The 18,646-nt window shown below is 39.9% G+C and overlaps 1 protein-coding gene and 1 long non-coding RNA gene across 5 annotated transcripts in view; one reads left to right on the top strand and one right to left on the bottom strand.

Annotated features, from left to right (window-relative positions):
• Positions 1-18,646, top strand: part of LOC110126619 (uncharacterized) — a 362,093-nt gene that overhangs the window by 279,538 nt on the left and 63,909 nt on the right. The gene's annotated exons all lie outside the window — the stretch shown is intronic.
• TMEM74 (transmembrane protein 74) lies at positions 223-9,178 on the bottom strand. Its single transcript, XM_020876387.2, has 2 exons — positions 9,060-9,178; positions 223-6,677 (listed from the first exon to the last, which is right to left on the bottom strand). The coding sequence occupies exon 2, from the start codon at positions 6,636-6,638 to the stop codon at positions 5,721-5,723; it is 918 nt and encodes a 305-aa protein (XP_020732046.2). The 5' UTR covers positions 6,639-6,677; positions 9,060-9,178; the 3' UTR covers positions 223-5,720.

The following is an 18,646-nucleotide window of genomic DNA, read 5'->3' as shown; positions in this document are numbered from 1 at the left end:
TTTGGAGAAACCCAAATAGCTATTCATAGACTATTTCACATAAAGTAGAAAAAAATAAGGCATAGTTTACATTGTTCAATCATACGGTACCAAAAAGAATGTTCTATTTGAATCAAGGATAAATATTACTTTTAATTTTTTTTACTGATAATTTCAAATGTAATTTGAAAAGACAAAATCGACATTACATATTCAGATTTAAATAAAAGTTAACACACAATAAAACATCTTAATAGTTTTATTTTAAAATGATAATGACACACTTACTATTAACATACACGGCATCAAATGCTCTAATAAAAAGTCTAGAACCTGAATAACTTCCCTTTTTATAATATAAAAAACATATAATCAGCATCAAATTATTTTTCTTGTTTGGCAAGAAAGTAAAATGAAAAGCATGATGAGAACCATAAACTCTCAGTACACTGTATAGTAATAACCTGTCTTTGCTTTCTGGTATGACATTTGTTCGGAGTCTGGCAAGGAAGCATGAAGATGGCAGTGGGAAAATAAGGCTGGCTCTTCCTGAAACACAGGAGAACTGCTAAAACGAAGCAAAGGAAAATACTGTCTGCTACCCATATTTCCTTAAAATAAAATAATAATCATGGTAAAATAATTTCTAAATATGCCATGCTTTTGTAAGCCTAAAATTGAGAGGGTAAAAAAAGTAAATTAAACATCTGCAGGAAGCTGAATAACCAAAAAAACAAATAAGCAAGAATCCATATAATTATGGCATCTCATTCTGAGGTTGATTCCAACTTCTACATTCATGACATGTGAAAGACTTCTCTTGTCCTTAAAGTTAACATTAGGCATGCCAAGTTTCCCTTAAGAAACTTATTCTAATAATAGCTTTAAATATTATAGTTTTATAATTATAAATATTCTCCTAATAAATACATAGACTTGAGTGTACATAAACTTGCACACTAAAAACAGAAACAATGGAGAGGTATGCTCTTAAGGGTAACCCATGGATTTTTTAAATCAATTTTTCATATTTAAAATAACATCTTACTTTTTACAGTGCTACTGCATAAGTCAGGCAAATTACTTCCCAAGATTATGCCCATACAAGTTGGAAGGAAATACTACAGAAAACTATGGACCATAAAATTGTATAGCTGAAAATCAGCTAAAAGATGATATGTTAATTCTCTTTACAAACCATTTTATACTGAGAAAAGCCAGTTAGACTTCCTTATAATTCTTTTTTATTATAGTCATTCTTTATGCCCCATTCTGGAAGAGGTTAAACCCCAAGACAGAGAACTGTAAGGCTCTTATTACTTTGTCACAGTGGAATCTAGTTGGTGGTATTAAATCTTGCTAAACAGGTGAACCACTGATGAAGGTTGTGAGTCTCTTTAATCAGACCATGTTTTTGTGGTAGCAGTTATTGCTTCAATGCAATACAACCTTCAGACTAAAAAATCTTCTCCTAACAGATATATAGAACATTTTTCTTTAACTTTATATGAATAATCCAGGTTTTGCATGTGCCTATCATTGCACATGTGAAAGATGAAGGATAAAATGTTCAAAGGGTCCTGCCTAGAATTTTGTTACAAAGAAGTAACAAAAAGTAGAACCACTTGGATTCAGACCTTTAATTCCTGACATAATTCTCACCCACTCAACTCAATTATCCTTATACCCAGCAGCAAAGGGAAGGCACAAATGAACTTGGCAGGGCAGTCTTTGTCTAAATTGGCACATCGAAGGATATGTGCCTGTACTGGGCCAGCTTGACTCCCTAAAACAAGTAAGTTTGGGAGGAATGGACTCAGGTATTTTTAAGCAGACAGTAAAGCATGTGATATTGATATCAATGCAAGTAGCTAGGCAGTATAGCATCAAGACGCATGGCAATTTTGTGGGTAAAAGTACCTCCAGCCACCAAGGATTTCATGGTTCCAAGTAGTCCTGTAATCCTCTAAACTATGAATCGGGAGGCTATGAAATGGGAGCCTGAAGAAAAGAAATTCTTCTTATGAAAGGTCTGGTACGTCATATGACACGGAGCTCCAGATGGCTGAAAAGGACACACAAGACTGCAAAGAAATCACTTCAGCTCTGCCAAAACAGTTTAAGGTGCTCTGAAAAGGAACAGTTTTTATTGAAGTCATTAAGACAGTTAAACTGGCCATTAGCAGCCTGTAGATCCCAGCCGTAATGGAGAAAAGCAGCTCTCTTTCTGGTACTCACCCCTTCAGGCCTCCATGCTGAACAATGAGTTGCCTTCTTTTAAGATTAGGAAGGTGACTCTAGTTTTCTAAAACGTGGTAAAAAGACCTAAACTACAGACCTCTGAAAAAATAGTTTTGCTTCCCTAGGTCTAGCAATAAAAGCTCTCAGAGGTAACAACCAGCACCATGTTAAAGACACAGGCGTAAGGTCACAAATCTCCAGGAAGAATCCAAGACCCACACCAAAGCTATGTTCTGTTCACTATCTGTAACAGTATAACCTGATCTTGCCAAAGTACTTCTAAGTAAATATATTTAGAACCCCAAACCCTCTTTATCAGATTGGAAACAATATTGTCTAAAGTTCAGGATCTTTTGTTACCTGTGTTACAATCACTTAAAATTCAATTAATCTTCATTTTGAATTTAGGCACTGACAGTATAAACTAGAGCTACACAGCTGAACACCTGGAGAAATCATAACTGATGAAAGTGGTTATCTGAGTCATGTTAACGCATTCCTAGAGACACCCAGATGATGTTCTGAATTGCTTCCTTTTGGTGTAATGGTCTGCCCTCATATAAGGAGAAGGTAAAGGAGATATGCCCCTTATGTGAGCAGATTTAAATCATGGTAAAATAAGTTACCATATATGTGCACGCGTTTGTGCTGTCACTTCAGTCATGTCTGACTCTGCAACTTTTTGTAACTCTATGGACTATAGTCTACCATATACTTACTATATTTCAATTTAAAAATTTTAAGGATGAAAAGGAAGAAACATACTCTGATTTGTCTTTTTTCCCCGAATATTTTTTCCTAATTGGGATATAAACATGTGTGTGTGTGTGTGTGTGTGTGTGTGTGTAGGGCTTTCCTAGTGACTCAGATGGTCAAGAATCTGCCTACAACGCAGGAGATCTGGGTTCAATCCCTGGGTCAGGAAGATCCCTTGGGGAAGGAAATGGCTACTCACTCCAGTATTCTTGCCTGGAAAATCCCATGGGCAGAGGAGCCTGGCAGGCTACAGCCCACGGGGTTGCAATGACTCAGACACAACTGAGCAACTAAGCATGTGTGTGTGTGTGTGTGTGTGTGTGAATATATATCCTGTAGATCACATCAGAACTATGTATAATTTGATAGCACTACAAAAATCATAAAATACTTCCAAATGAAAAGCTTTGACTTTTTTCCTTTATCACCAGCTTTACAGAACTGAAAAAATTTTCTAACATTTGAATCTCAAATTTGTCTTCCTTCACAACCTGAAATTCAGGCTGCTCATTAATTGTTTTAAGTCTGCAATTTGACTACTTTGACTAATCTTGATTCATCAATAAATAAAAACAAAGCTCAGAGGATGCCAATTAGTGTTTATGAATAAACATGTACTTTGTACAGTATATTTTTTTAAAAAATAACACACAGCTCAGACCTACTAACTCAGCCAAAGAGATCATTCCCTTGTTGCCTCAACATCATGCATTGTACATCCTCAAGCAGGCTAGAATCTGACAATTTATATTATATATAAACCTTCAGGATATGAAATTTATACTGCTGGGAAAAGCTGGCCTCAACACTTGAGTCACGGTAAAACAAAGTTTCTTCAAAAAGCACAAAGAACCAGCTATAGGAAACAGAAATCATGTCTGTATTATCCCAATTATTCCCAAATCAGTAATGGTCTCTTATAAAGGATAAGGTAATCCAGTTACATCTAGCTTCTTCTGAGATCCATATAATTTACCATTTTAACCTAATAATTCTTTCACACATCTGTCCTCACTATTTTTATTATTCTCTGATCTTCTCTTTTGCATTTCACTTTAACCCTTACCAACACAGTGTACCCAATTCATCAAATCAACCTGACACCCACAAGAGCTCATTCACATAAATATCCTGACTCATACACTCTGCTAGCCAGAGTCACCCACGTACTCCACAGTCTTCAATAACAACAAAAACTTCAGACATTAGAATCAGGCTTTAGAATCTACAAAGAAATCACTTTCTCACTTCCCCTCCCCTGCTCTCCACCCTGATTCCCAGCTCTAGTCCTCTTTAAGAATGGCCGAAACAACCCTGGTAACACAGTAACTGAAACTAAAACTACTCTTGAAGTGGGAGGATGAAAACACCTCGAAGAAGAGCTGTAAAATGCAAGATATTTCTGAGGCGGCATTCTTCATCCCCTTCTTAAACCATAACCCATAGAGACACTGAGTTAGCAAGGATTCAAGGTGTGTGTTTTGCAAACTGGTTACTGTTTTGCTTATGGTGCTTCTAATAAAGTAAGTCTGAATTTATGAGGCAAGATCTCACAGGTATGAGAGCCTGGATATAAGGTGCTCAGAATGATGCCTTAGATGATTGTTAGCAGGAAGTAAGTTTGGGTGAGAAGTACATTTCCCATGGATTCAGTGTGTTCAGTCTCTCTCATCTCATTTTAGTTTTTTATTTTTTGGGTGTGAGCTTGAGGACTGCTGCCATCCTGGGGCAACGACTTGTTACTTGACCTAGAACAAGTGATACCAGTTTCTAGGCACAGTCCCCCTGAGTCTAGCTGCACTTGTATTGGAGGTTTTCTCCAAACAACAATAACCTGGGAGTGTGCCTGAGCCGATTATGACTCAATCTGCCTAGATGTGTAGGTATCTGGAAATAGGATAAAATAGGATAAAAACATCTTACGCTTACCTCTCTGGAGTGAGAACCAGGAAAGACTTCAGCATGTGTAACATATATGATGGCTAAATCACAAACAGAAAATGAGGTTTATATCAGCAATTAATTTTACTTATCTAGAAAACAGGCATGTGACACTGGCTAATATCTGGCACTACCATTCTGGGTTAAATTCAGATTGGCTGATTTATATAATTTTATTAGAAAGTTTATTCTAATGGCTTAATTACCACTTCTGAGTACAGGAATAATTTTGAGTATAACGTATGTGTTTTTGCATTTTTTAATAGTATCTTCAAGCTTCAAAATATTCAAATTCAAAACCCCATATTTTAATGTTTAGCCAAATTACAGAAAGAATAAGTTGAGTAAGAAAATGGATAAGCACCTTTGAGAATTAAATGTAAGCCTTATGTGATTAGTGCTTACATTCTTTTTCACAAAACAGTTACTAATTGATTCTATACCTTCTAGTGTCTAAAGAAAAATATCCCATATCATGTAAAAGAAATAATTTGAACACTGAATTGTTAGAAATATTTTGCTATAGAAGTATTAATAGAAGAAACAGGTTGCCATTACAGATTAATTAGTCTCAGCTCTTTAGAAGGACCAGTGTAGCTGGCTGTGATTTCTTAATGCGTCTTACATGGCTTTTCTTCTAAATAAAAAATACAAGAGCAAAAACTCTCACTGGCTGTTGGTTTGGGAAACAAACTTTTCTTGCCAGGCAAATAAACTGCACTAGTAATTTTAAGGAATGTGTTTTGCTTTGTTTTGTTCATATAAAATACCAAGGCAGACTCTCAAGAAGTTCACAACCAGAATTAACTCTGTACAGCGAGAGCATCTTCCTCCACCAGTGACAGTTCCAGGGTGTTTTCATTAGTGCCAGTTTTCATCCTGAAGTTGAAGGAACCGTAGAGTTTCGCAGACTCTTTGGAGGAGGCAAACCTGTCACGACGGTAGAGCTCCCCCTTCCACATAGACATCATCAGCAAGCAGGACAGAACGACCCCCCCAAGTGTGAGGAGGCAGAGCCCGGCAATCACACAGCGGTCCAGGTGAGCCCCCAGCCTCGCGCTCTCCTTCTCCAGGCGTTCCATCTCCCGGGCCGCCACCGTGTTAGGATCCACGGTCACATCCCGTGGGACAACGTACGAGATGATCACCAGCAAGATGCCAGTGACCAAGAACAAGATGGCGCTTATGAAACCATAGTCTACTGACTTCCCTGAAGAGGTGGCTTCCGAGCTGGTATCATCTTCATCTTCGGAAATCAGGGAGATGGCAGACTCGTGGGACCATTCATTTGGATTTCCCCAGCCGAGGTCTCCCAGGTGATCACTCCTTTTTGCTGAAGGGGAGTGTCTGTTCCTTTGCTCCAGGTTGACATTCTCGTCCACGTAGGTAAAAGAGGTTTCTAATTCCTGGCTGCAGCAGTTGCAGACTTTCTGTTCTGCTGTCATCTGGTTGCTCCCTGAGTTGAGAGCTCCTGATGGCAGCGAGTCTGTGTGAATAGCACTGTCTTGCAGTGAGGGGGGAGGGGATGCTGGGGAAGGACTCAGTTGAGGTGCTTCCGTCTCCAGTGCTCTAGGCTTCGAGGTACAACGTCTCTGGCAGCAGAGAGCAGCTCTGGTGGCTGCTGCATCCGCCTGGTCCTCCGGAGGCCCCCTTGAACTCCAGTCAGCAGCATCACATGGGGCTGCCTGGCTGCTCTTCTTAACAAGGTAGTGGAGCTCCATTCGGGCTAGTGAGACATCCCCCAGCAGCTTCCAGAGAGTCTGCCAATAGCAACACAGTTAGATAAAACCCACCAGGAGCTAAAACCGGACCACCAGGAGTACTGCTCCTGAGGCCCTCTTCTCCTTTGTAGCTACAGGTTTTGACACTTCAGCCCCAATTCCTCCTAAAATAGGTAAGAGAAAGGAGAAGCTACCTAGCAGTGGGAAAGTGTGAAAAAGGCAAGACTTAGGTCAGGGTAAAAAAGAACACAGAGGAAGTGGCAGTGTCTGGGAAGAAAGCACTGCCGTCAACAAGCCAAATTTATCCAAGGATCACACATTTCGGTGACAGGACCCCTCAAACGAGAAGGCAGGTTTCCTGCACAGAGATACAAATGGGAAAAGCAGGACCTTTTTCTGCAGTGCTGCTGATCTTCTGAAGAACTTGGGGAAGCACAGACTTCTCAATAATTCGGTTAAATTGTAAGTGTTTACACTCTCTGTAGTTCAGAACAGATTCTAATACAGATTAGCACTGTCAGAGCATCACCTTGGGTGAGCCAATCAATATGTCACCAGCAGTTGGGCTCTACTGAAGCTCAGCATTTTGACTGGGTGGCTCTGAAGTGGGTGAAAGATGGCTGACTTGATTAAGCCACCCTCCTAACGGTACACTTTGTACACCCAGAGACCCTAATCACACAGCCCTGTTCATTGTGATTCCATTCTCAGCTTGCTGCTACACGATGGCAGCATGTTCTAGACCCAAAAGGACATAGACACACACCTCATAGGGTGATCTCTGAAAAATACAATGAGCTAGCCCAGTCCTACACACACACACACACACACACACACACACACACACACACACACACAGAGTTGCCTGCTTCAGGTAAAGGTCTGCTACCCCTGCACTCCAGGTCTGAGTGAGTATGAGTTCCTCTCCCTCTGCACACTTTGCTAACAAATGTGTATAGGAAATCAACCGTCTAGAAGTTTTCACAAACCCCAGTCTAGAAGTAAACTGACAATAAAATACAAATCATAAACCCACAGTCACAGCTCTGTTGAGGCCAATAGGGGAGAAACCGTTTCCAGGGTTACCTCTGGAACTTTGCCCTACCTCACCACAGCAAGGCACCTTCATGGGAGAAAATTTTGGGTTGAGCAGAAAACCACTTGCCTGTCCTTTTCTGCCTCTGCCATCTTTCTGCGGAATAAAAATTTACTTTCTACTATCAGCAAGTACAGAGGTTTCAAGTAAAGTTCCCTTTTATTTTGCTTCCAAGTCCAGGAAAATAACAGATTTAACTCATGTTTTAGAGGTTTATTATGCTTCAAAATCCACAGTTCCAACGGCTGGTAACCTACACAGAAACGCAGGTAAGGTGAAGGGGAAGTCCACCTGGCAACTCACTGAAAATATGAGAGGGGAAATCCACATGTTTTATGCTCTACATTAGAGTTTGTTTAAAACACACACACACACACACACACACACACACACACTTATCCTATTATCAGAGTTTCTTTGCAGCTAAAACAGGAAAATTAACAAAAAATCAGATGCAGGAAAACCACAACTGAACCAGAGCTTTCCTTTAGTAAGTGCATAGACACCCCCGCCTCCACTGCGGGATCCCTCAGTGAAGGAAGCAATGGTAACGGGTTTGATCGATTACTGAAATGAGAAATCTCGCAGTTCCCTCAAACATTAGGTGCGCTGATTAACCTTTGGCACAATTCGCCCATCAAATTGGATTACTTTAGATAAAAATCGGCAAAGCCCCTTAGGGGACTTCCAATTTATAACAAAGAGAGAGAGAGAGAGAGAGAGATCTCCACTTAATTCCCTTCTTCTGCCTCTGTCTCTTGAAAGAGAGACTCCGCTCGTTCCATCGGAACAAGCTGCACAGTCGATTTCCTCTGCAGCTCGGTAATCCGGGGCTTCCATTCTCAGGGGAGAATGGATAATCCCAGGGGACCAGCCAAGGGCTCTTTCCTTCAGCCTCCTCCCTCTTTCCTCTCTGGTTTAAGAGCGCGGTTAATAAAACTGCAGCCGCAGAACGCGGAGACAGCACTTTCCCTCGTCAGCCCGCCAGCAATTAAGAGCATTAATATCTGAATGGGAACTAACTGACGCGGGCGAGGCTGGTCTAGCGAGGCGACCTCGGGATCCGTCCTGCGCGCGCTGTGTGCTGTAAGGGCGCGCCGCAAGCACCGGGCAGCGATCGACGTTCCCCACGGACTCAGTCAACCCATTCCGGGTGAGCTCCGCGTCCGCCGTGGTGCCCGGAGTTGGGATGCGTTCGCCAAATACCCAAAGGCTAGGCAGGCACCTTAGGCAGGGACGGGGGACGCGCTCCCCAGCTCCGCCAGGCTCTCGGGGTCTCTCGCGCGCTCCAGCGCCTCCTCCCAGTCCCACTCTCCGCCACTCACCTCCTGCTTTGGCCACCCAGTGAGCCTAGAGCACCGCGCGCTAGTCCCTGAGCTGCTCCTCGGGAAAGTACCCCGCTCACCAGCCGCAGCACTTGTAGCCTCTGCGCGCCGCCCGCTTCTTGGGGTGGGCAGCGCCTGCGGTACCCGCGGGGCGGGGCTGGGCGGGGCTCCCTCTCTTGCTGAGCATCCCGGGAGATGTAGTCTGGGTCGGCCGACCGGCCTCCCTCTTCTGTCTCTCTCTCTCTGTCTCTCTCTCTCTCTGTCTCTCTCTCGCTGAAATCACTGGCCCCTAAACTCAAATCAATGGCTCCTAAACTCAGAGTAAGGTCCTCTAGTCTCCGTGTTATGAGGGAATGTTTGAGTATTCTGAGTGTATAGTTACAACTGTGAGCCAGGCAGTATGCATATTTCGTTTTGTTTAAAAGTCATTAACAAATCCTCCAAGATTTTATTAATTCTCATTTTACAAATGAAGAAAGACGCTCAGGGGAATTAAGACCTCATCCAAGGTAAAACAGACAGTAAGTGATCTCTAATAACGTGCTCAAAAATCTGTTTCCAAAGTCATTGCCTTGCCCACAAAATCTGGAGAAATGTGACCATTGAAGGCAAGGGATTGTCCTGTTGATTTCTGCTTCCCCTGTGCCTAGCAGAGTGTCTGAATAATCAGTTCTGTTCAGTCTCTCAGGCATGTCTGATTCTTTGTGACGCCATGGACTGCAGCACACCAGGCTTCCCTGTCCATCACCAATTCCCAGAGTTTACTCAAACGCATGTCCATCCAATTGTTGATGCCATCCAACCATCTCATCCTCTGTCGTCCCCTTCTCCTCCCGCTTTCATTCTTTCCCAGCATCAGGGTCTTTTCTGGTGAGTCAGTTCTTTTCATCAGGTGGCCAAAGTATTAGAGTTTCAGCTTCAGCAACAGTCCTTCCAATGAATATTCAGGACTGATTTCCTTTAGAATAGACTGGTTGGATCTCCTTGCTGTCCAAGGGACTCTCAAGAGTCTTCTCCAACACCACAGTTCAAAAGCATCAATCTTTCGGCACTCAGCTTTCTTTACAGTCCAACTCTCACATCCATACATGACTATTGGAAAACCCATAGCTTTGACTAGATGGACCTTTGTTGGCAAAGTAATGTCTCTGCCTTTTAATATTGTGTCTAGGTTGGTCATAGCTTTCCTTCCAAGGAGTAAGCATCTTTTAATTTCATGTCTGTAGTCACCATCTGCAGTGATTGTGAAGCCCCCAAAAATAAGGTCTATCACTGTTTCCATTGTTACCCCATCTATTTGCCATGAAGTGATTGGACCAGATGCCATGATCTTAGTTTTCTGAATGTTGAGTTTTAAGCCAACTTTTTCACTCTCCTCTTTCACTTTCATGAAGAGGCTCTTTAGTTTTTCTTTTCTTTCTGCCATAAGTGTGCTGTCATCTGCCTATCTGAGGTTAATGATATTTCTCCCAGAAATCTTGATTCCAGCTTTGCTTCATCCAGTTGAGAATTTCTCATGTATTCTGCATATAAGTTAAATAAGCAAGGAGACAATATGCAGCCTTGACATACTCCTTTCATAATTTGGAACCAGTCCATTGTTCCATGTCTCGTTCTAACTGTTGCTTCTTGACCTGCATACAGATTTCTTAGGAGGCAGGTCAGATGGTCTGGTATTCCTACCTCATTAAGAATTTTCCAGTTTGTTGTGATCCACACAGTCAAAGGCTTTGGTGTAGTCAATAAAGCAAAAGAAGATGTTTTTCTAGAACTCTCTTGCTTTTTTGATGATCCAGTGGATGTTGGCAGTTTGATCTCTGGTTCCTCTGCTTTTTCTAAATCCAGCTTGAACATCTGGAAGTTCACGGTTTACATACTGTTGAAGCCTGGTTTGGAGAATTCTGAGCATTACTTTGCTAGCGTGTGAGATGAGTGCAATTGTGCAGTAGTTTGAACATTCTTTGGCATTGCCTTTCTTTGGGATTGGAATGAAAACTGAATTTTTCCAGTCAATAATAATGACCCAAAATAACAATAGTTAACATACAAACCAGTCACTATTGTCAGGCTATCTTCTAAACACTACTGATATAACTCAATTAATGGTCACAGTTAATTTTAAAGTTCTGTAAAAATCCTCTGTTGCAGAAGTGGATTTTTACAAAAGACAAAACTGAATTACAAAGAAGTTGAGTAATTTGCCCAAAGTCATACAGCTAATCCTTAAGGAGATGGCACAACCCCCCAAAAGCCTAAGCATTATGCAAATTGAATAAATGGGAAAAAAACAAACAAATAAACAAACAGAAGCCTGGAAGACAAAGGATTAGGAATAAAGGGAATCCAGAGAGTAAAGCTCCTGAGATGTGGTTCCCAAGGCAGGACAAAGTAACTTCTTTGAGTCAACAACCTCTTTCTTACCAGAGCTGACTGCAGTAGCCAATAGCCAAATAGAAAAACTGGTTTGTGGATTGTCTCTAAGTTTTCAGCATCTCCTTTGGGGTGACTCTAGGGTTACTGATTGTTTTATCTAAGGGGAACAAGAGAAGAATTATATTATAAAACATTTCGCTGCTTGTGAGTAACTCACATGAATTTTGTGGTTGCTTTCGAGTAATAGATCAGTCTCCTATAATGATGACTTAGTTGATTTTCCTTTCGTGTAGTGTAGTGTGTGTGCTCAGTCATGTCTGACCCTATGAACTGTAGCCCACCAGGCTCCTCTGTCCATGAAATTTTCCAGGCAAGAATATTGGAGTGGGTTGCGATTTCCTGCCCTATGGGATCTTCCCAATCCAAGGATCAAACCCGTATCTTTTGTGTCTCCTGTATCAGCAGGCAGATTCTTTATCACTGAGCCACCTGAGAATGGCTTTGGTTTTCCTTTATATTGATAGAGTTCATAGTTTCATAGTTCCAGGGATGTCATAATACAACTGCTTTTAAATCTTGTCTCTTTTAGCTAGTTAAGCCCATTTTTTGTTCAATATGATGTATCTATTATGGCTTCTTCTCCTTTGCTCACTAATTACACTGTTCTCCAGTGAGAATATCCTTTTTTCATTCCTCTATTTCCTCCACCTTTCAAGGATTAGCTCATCAAGCCACATTTGCTGGGGTACATTCTTAGTATTAATACTGTATATTTGAAAGGGAACCCAAAGACACTGTGTGTTGTCCAGAAGAGAGCAACTGAGAAGTTGAAGAAACTTGAACTCAGGTTGGATGAGGAGACGCTGAAGGAACTTGGGATATCTAGCTGGAGGAGGAGACTTAGAGGAAACAAAAACTAACTTTAAATAATTAGATGTTTGTGAATAAGAATTCTATATCATGGTTAAAAGGGGGGAAAGCAGAACCAATGACAATAAAAGCAGTTATTAGTCCTAATGGGTTATCTTTAATTCTTACAAAAATGCCATAGGGAGTCATTATTATGACACCCATTTACATGTAGAAATTGAGGATTGAAAATGTTTCTTTTCAAAGATATTAGAAGTAATAAATAACCGGTAGAGCCAAAATTCTAACTTGGGTCTATCTGATTCCAGAACTTGGATCTCTTCACCACTATGCTACCCTGAGTAGTACTTCACAGTCACTATCACAGCAGAGTGTCAGTAAGGTGACAATATTTATTGCCCTGGGGTAAACACAGGAGGTTTCTCCTGCCGTCATCCTGGTGTTGTGGCTGCTTGAGCCCCTGCAAGACAGCTAGGGCTGCCGAGAGAAGAGAGAGACCGGCGCGCCTCTAGTACACGGGGCGCCTGAGAAGGACGGGCACAGGGCCTGGGGAGCTCTGGGTGGCACCGTCAGACTTAGTAAGGAGGTTAGTTTGGGGCTGAGCATGAAGAGAATATTCTCTTTAAGGACTTGAAACAGGGTGTCTCATGAAAGTGAATTTTATTATTACTAGAGAGGACAAAAAAAGAAGAACCATTTATTGTGATGTGGTAGAAGGGATTCATCTAGTTGGATTAGCTGAAATGATTCTAGTTACATCTCACTCATGAAGCCATTTTTCTCCAAGCCAGCTCCCAAAAATTCTACCTACTATGAACTATACTAGGACTTGTCAGCACTAATAATTTTTATATTTATCAGCCACACACTGTGACATTTCTAGTATGTCTAGGTAACTACTGTGTATCGTTTAACTTGTCACTTAGGTGCCCAAACCTCTATATCAATTCTAAGTTCCTTAAGGTCAGTATCCATATATTAAATGTCTTATTATCTCCTACAGAAAGTAAAATATTTCTGTTGAATAGAGTGATGGAAAAATGCCAAGACTGAACTGAGACTGGAGATGATTATCTCTTCACATTATTCTCTCTCATTTCCTATTTCTGAATATAGTACACTTGACTGTCTACATATTCCTGAGTATTAAAATAAAATCAACTCTATGCCAACACGCTACAAAATCTCCTACAAGATTCTTCAGAAAAAGAGTAAATATGGATTTAGCTCCTGGAAATAAAAGCTCTGCAAAAAATACCACTTGCAGGAATAACTTCAACACTCTTTCCTCTAAGTCCATATCTACCCTTTCGTCAAAATCTCACCCCAGACCCTTTCTCGTTCATAAACCCCCAATTCTTATTGCTGTTCTAATTGGCATTCTGGTACAATATACACAGTGGCATAATATGCTTCCTTTTATCCTGTCATCTTACATATATAGAAGTATTTCATGTATATTTTATACGGCTTTCTATGTGTCTCTCTTCTCAGATAAAATTTAAACTCTGAGAACCAATATTTTCTTCCTATAAATTTGAAGCTATACGTGGACATGAAATAACAAAAATACATGGTCAACTATGGTTCTTCACTAGATGCTAGATGTGTACACAATGATTCACACTGATAAAAAGATGATAAAGTCTAAGTACAATTTTGATCCTACATAATTTTTAATGTGGTTCTTATTTTCCTGTTTACTTATACCCCTTGAGGTATAGGAGGTGTAATCATGATTACACCAAGTAGAAAAATAATTTATGAGAAGTAAATTTACCATGTGAGTTAAGGGTAATGCAGGGACTTTTAACAACAATGTCTCTTGTAACAATAACTGAGGATACTTTCCAGTTTTCTGTCTTCAGCAATAATAACAATGACTGATTGTAAGCAAATATTCTTAGTGGATTTAGAGTTATCAGGAGAGGCTAGGCTGTTGGGAGGTAAGAAAGACATTGGCTGGATAGAAGCTCAGTCATTTAATGGGACTAGTACAAGGAATATAATTTACTTTGTATGCAAGCTGACACTTCTAAATGATGAAGAAAAAGATGAAAATGGTCAAAATTTTAAAGTAGTGAAGATCTCGTTTACTAAAAAAGTCTAGGAACAACATAAAAGTAGTATTAAATTTTAAAGTTTTCTTTAGATAAAAATGCTCTAGTGGCCAAGATACCTTGTTATTTAAATAAATAAAGTGGATGGATACAGACACTAAGGGTGAGGAAACACTGTAGCCAAATTGAGAGCAATTGCTTTTCCTAAGGGTACATCGTCCCCTGTATGTCTTTACCTGATGTTTGTCTTGAGTGAATTCAGACATCAATAAAGTCAGATATCCCACTTTTTATTTAAAAATTCAGTCTTAAAGGATTAATCTCAAAAATATACAAGCAACTCCTCCAGCTCAACTCCAGAAAAATAGATGACCCAATCAAAAAATGGGCCACAGAACTCAACAGGCATTTCTCCAAGGAAGACATACAGATGGCAAAAAAAAACACATGAAAAGATGCTCAACATCAGTCATTATCAGAGAAATGCAAATCAAAACCACAATGAGGTACCATTATACACCAGTCAGGATGGCTGCTATCCAAAAGTCTACAAGCAATAAATGCTGGAGAGGGTGTGGAGAAAAGGGAACCCTCTTACACTGTTGGTGGGAATGCAAATTAGTACAGCCACTATGGAAAACAGTGTGGACATTTCTTAAAAAGCTGGAAATAGAATTGCCATATGACTCAGCAATACCACTTCTGGGCATACACACTGAGGAAACCAGATCTGAAAGAGCCACATGCACCCCAGTGTTCATCGCAGCACTGCTTATAATAGCCAGGACATAGAAGCAACCTAGATGCCCATCAGCAGATGAATGGATGAGGAAGATGTGGTACATATACACCATGGAATATTACTCAGCCATTAAAAAGAATTCATTTGAATCAGTTCTAATGAGATGGATGAAACTGGAGCCCATTATACAGAGCGAAGTAAGCCAGAAAGATAAAGACCATTACAGTATACTAACACATATATATGGAATTTAGAAAGATGGTAACGATAACCCTATATGCAAAACAGAAAAAGAGACTCAGATGTATAGAACAGACTTGTGGACTCTGTGGGAGAAGGCGAGGGTGGGATGTTTCAAGAGAACAGCATTGAAACATGTATATTATCTAGGGTGAAACAGATCACCAGCCCAGGTTGGATGCATGAGACAAGTGCTGGGGCCTGGTACACTGGGAAGACCCAGAGGGATTGGGTGGAGAGGGAGGTGGGAGGGGGGACCAGGATGGGGAATACATGTAAATCCATGGCTAATTCATTTCAATGTATGACAAAAACCACTGCAATGCTGTAAAGTAATTAGGCTCCAACTAATAAAAATAAATGGAAAAAAAAATAAAAATTCGGTCTTTAAAATTTAAATTGAAACATCTTAAAATCTGTACAGTTAAAAAAAAAAAAACATAACTATAGGAAACATTTCTTTCTGATAATAGCAGATAAGGTGATTGAGACCCACCCACTGCTGGGGATAATTAGAAAATCGGGACAAAATGTACAAAAAATCACTTTCTTGAAGACAAGTAAATTTAACAAGATAGAGAAAAATTACTGTGCTAGAGTCCAGAAAAGAAGAGTCTCATGAAGGCAAGTCAGGAGCTTGGAGCTTTGTTTTACTTGAGGATGTTAGGTGATTCCAGGAGAAAAAGTTGACAGGCTAAGAAGCTGAGAGTGGAGACTGGGTTCCTGGGCCTACCAAGGGAAGGATCATGGTGAATCCGCTCTGCTCCTTAAACTTTGGGTTAAAATCCTATAAAGTGCTATCCTAGCAGTGTGAAGCCATTTGATAGTCCTTCACAGGGAGTGCCTCTCACTTTGTTAAGATTTCAGTCTTTAAACTTAAACCAAGTTGGTTTCAGAGTGCCTGGTTTCATACCAGGTACTTGGCATCAGAAGCAATCTTTGAAAATGGGGGAAAATATAGCATCACCTCAAACCAGTTTTTTAATTTTGCAAATGTATTAACTCACAATAAAAGATCAATGGAAAAAGTCAATTTCTAAAGATCATATCCTGTATAATTCTCTGCACACTCCCCCCACCGGCCCCATATATAGAGAGATGGAAAACAGATTGATGCTTCCCATAGGTAGGGATTACAGGGGTTATAGGGGTACATGTAACCATAAATTTAAGGGAGAGCACAGGGGAGATCTTTATGGGGATGGAATAGTTCTGGATCTTGATAGGGATAGTGGCTACATGAATCTATGGTTTACCAGTTTACCAACCCGATTTTCTGGGTTGATATTACATACAGTTACACAAAATGTAACCAGTGGGGGAAACTGAGTGAAGGGTACACAAGATTTTTCTGTAATATCTTTGCAGTGTTCCAAAAATCTATAATTATTTAAGAATATAAAATATAAAGTTTTTTATATTTTTTATATTTTATACTTTAAAATATAAAAATAAAGCAAACAAAAAGCTCAAGTACATCAGAAGATTAGATCACAAGTATGAAAACAAACAGAAACATTAAACAATAGAAAAAGACCAATGGGAGACTTCAGATATTAGATTCAGATTCAGATATTAGAAAATTTTAAATAACTCTATTTACTCTGGGCTTCCCTAGTGGTTCAGTGGTAAAGAATCCACCTGCAATGCAGCCGATGCAGGTTCAATCCCTGGATGGGGAAGATCCCACGGAGAAGGAAATGGCAACCCATGCCAGTATTCTTGCCTGGGAAATCCCATGGACAGAGGAGCTTGGCAGGCTACAATCCATGGGGTCACAAAAGAGACAGCTTAGCAACTAAACAACATATTTACTGTGCTCAATGAAATGAGACAAAATTTAGAATTTTATCAAGTAACTGGGAACAAAAATGAAAATTACCATGATCAAAATTAAGAACTCAGGGAAAGATTAAGAGATGGGATTCAGTGAAGAGAGAATTAGTAAACTGGAGATAGATCAAAGTAAAACATCTCAGGAATAAGGCACAAAGAGACAAAGGATGAAAAAGACAAAAATGAGTGTAAAAAAGACATAGAGAATAAATGATCAAGTTTCAATCAGAGATTCATGTGCCCAAAGAGTGACGTTTTTCTTTTTTCTTTTGGGAAGGGAGGAAAAGGAAGCTTTTCCTAGCTTCTATGTATAAACAGACAAATTTTTTTTTTCCCTCTGTTTCTCATCTCTGAGATGAGACTTCGACTTTGAAGTTTGTATGCAAAAGACATTTGACTTGGCTTTCATTATGTTGCCCAGGGGTAAAAAGTGGAGTATTGGGAACAAAATTATCATTATTTTTGCTTTTTAAGTGAGTCATAGTAACATGCCTCTGATCCAAATACCGTGCACACATTCTGGATAAGTGAATATTTTAAAAACCCAAAAGTTAGAATGAAGAAAAGAAGCTAGCCACTAAAAAATGCTAATGTGTAACTGTGCAAGTCCATTTCTATTGTTAGCTAAAGAGGCAAAATTATACCAGAGTATTTTGCGATACTGGTGAAATAATGTGAAAAGCAAGGATGTGATTACCATAAATTTCAAGATAGAGGCTACATATCAAGAGAGGGAGGAAATAATGATTTGGAGAAAGCAAAAGGACGGGCTTTGGGACACCACACTTTTCTACTTCTTGACCTAGGTATGCTTATATGAGCATTCTTCTTGAGTCAAACATTGAATGTGACTCTATCTAGTGCACAGTTCTGTATGTAGTAGTTCCTAATAAAAGATCAATATACTTTCGGAGAGAATTCAACTTTCAAGTACCTGATTTGAATCTCTAAGAGTTTATATCATAATCTAAGAATTTTATTCTCTCATCTTAAGAACTAGAAAATGATTTTCTCTAGCTTGGAATCACCCAGCATCTTGCTATGCTTGGAGGATGGGAAAGTATACAGTCGTACGTTCCCTCTAACACCACGTCACCATGCTCTCCTTTGTCAATTTTTCAATAAACGTTCAACTGACTTCAACTTCCTCCCTGTCCTTTCACTTCTCTTTTTCAAGATTTGATCCAGCTAATGGGTCTATTACTGCACCAAAGTTTCTTGCTGAAGTCATTAATAATATTCAATAATCCGGCCACTCACTCAACAAGTATTAATTAAATGTCAAAGGATTCTATGCCAAGTGCCAGATGTACAACTGTGAATTGAATGGATACATCCTAACTTTGGGGGAATTTACAATCTGATGGGGGATGTGCCAATTTAATAGGCAAGTATAATGCCAATTCATCAGTGCTGTGATAAAGGAATAGATAGTACAGTGGGAACATATAGGAAGAGGATTTAAT

This window comes from Odocoileus virginianus, chromosome 15 (genome assembly GCF_023699985.2).
Source record: "Odocoileus virginianus isolate 20LAN1187 ecotype Illinois chromosome 15, Ovbor_1.2, whole genome shotgun sequence".
In the NCBI taxonomy this organism is placed as follows: Eukaryota; Metazoa; Chordata; class Mammalia; order Artiodactyla; family Cervidae; genus Odocoileus; species Odocoileus virginianus.
The sequence above is the reverse complement of the archived record's forward strand: the minus strand, read 5'-3'. Positions and strand labels throughout refer to the sequence as shown.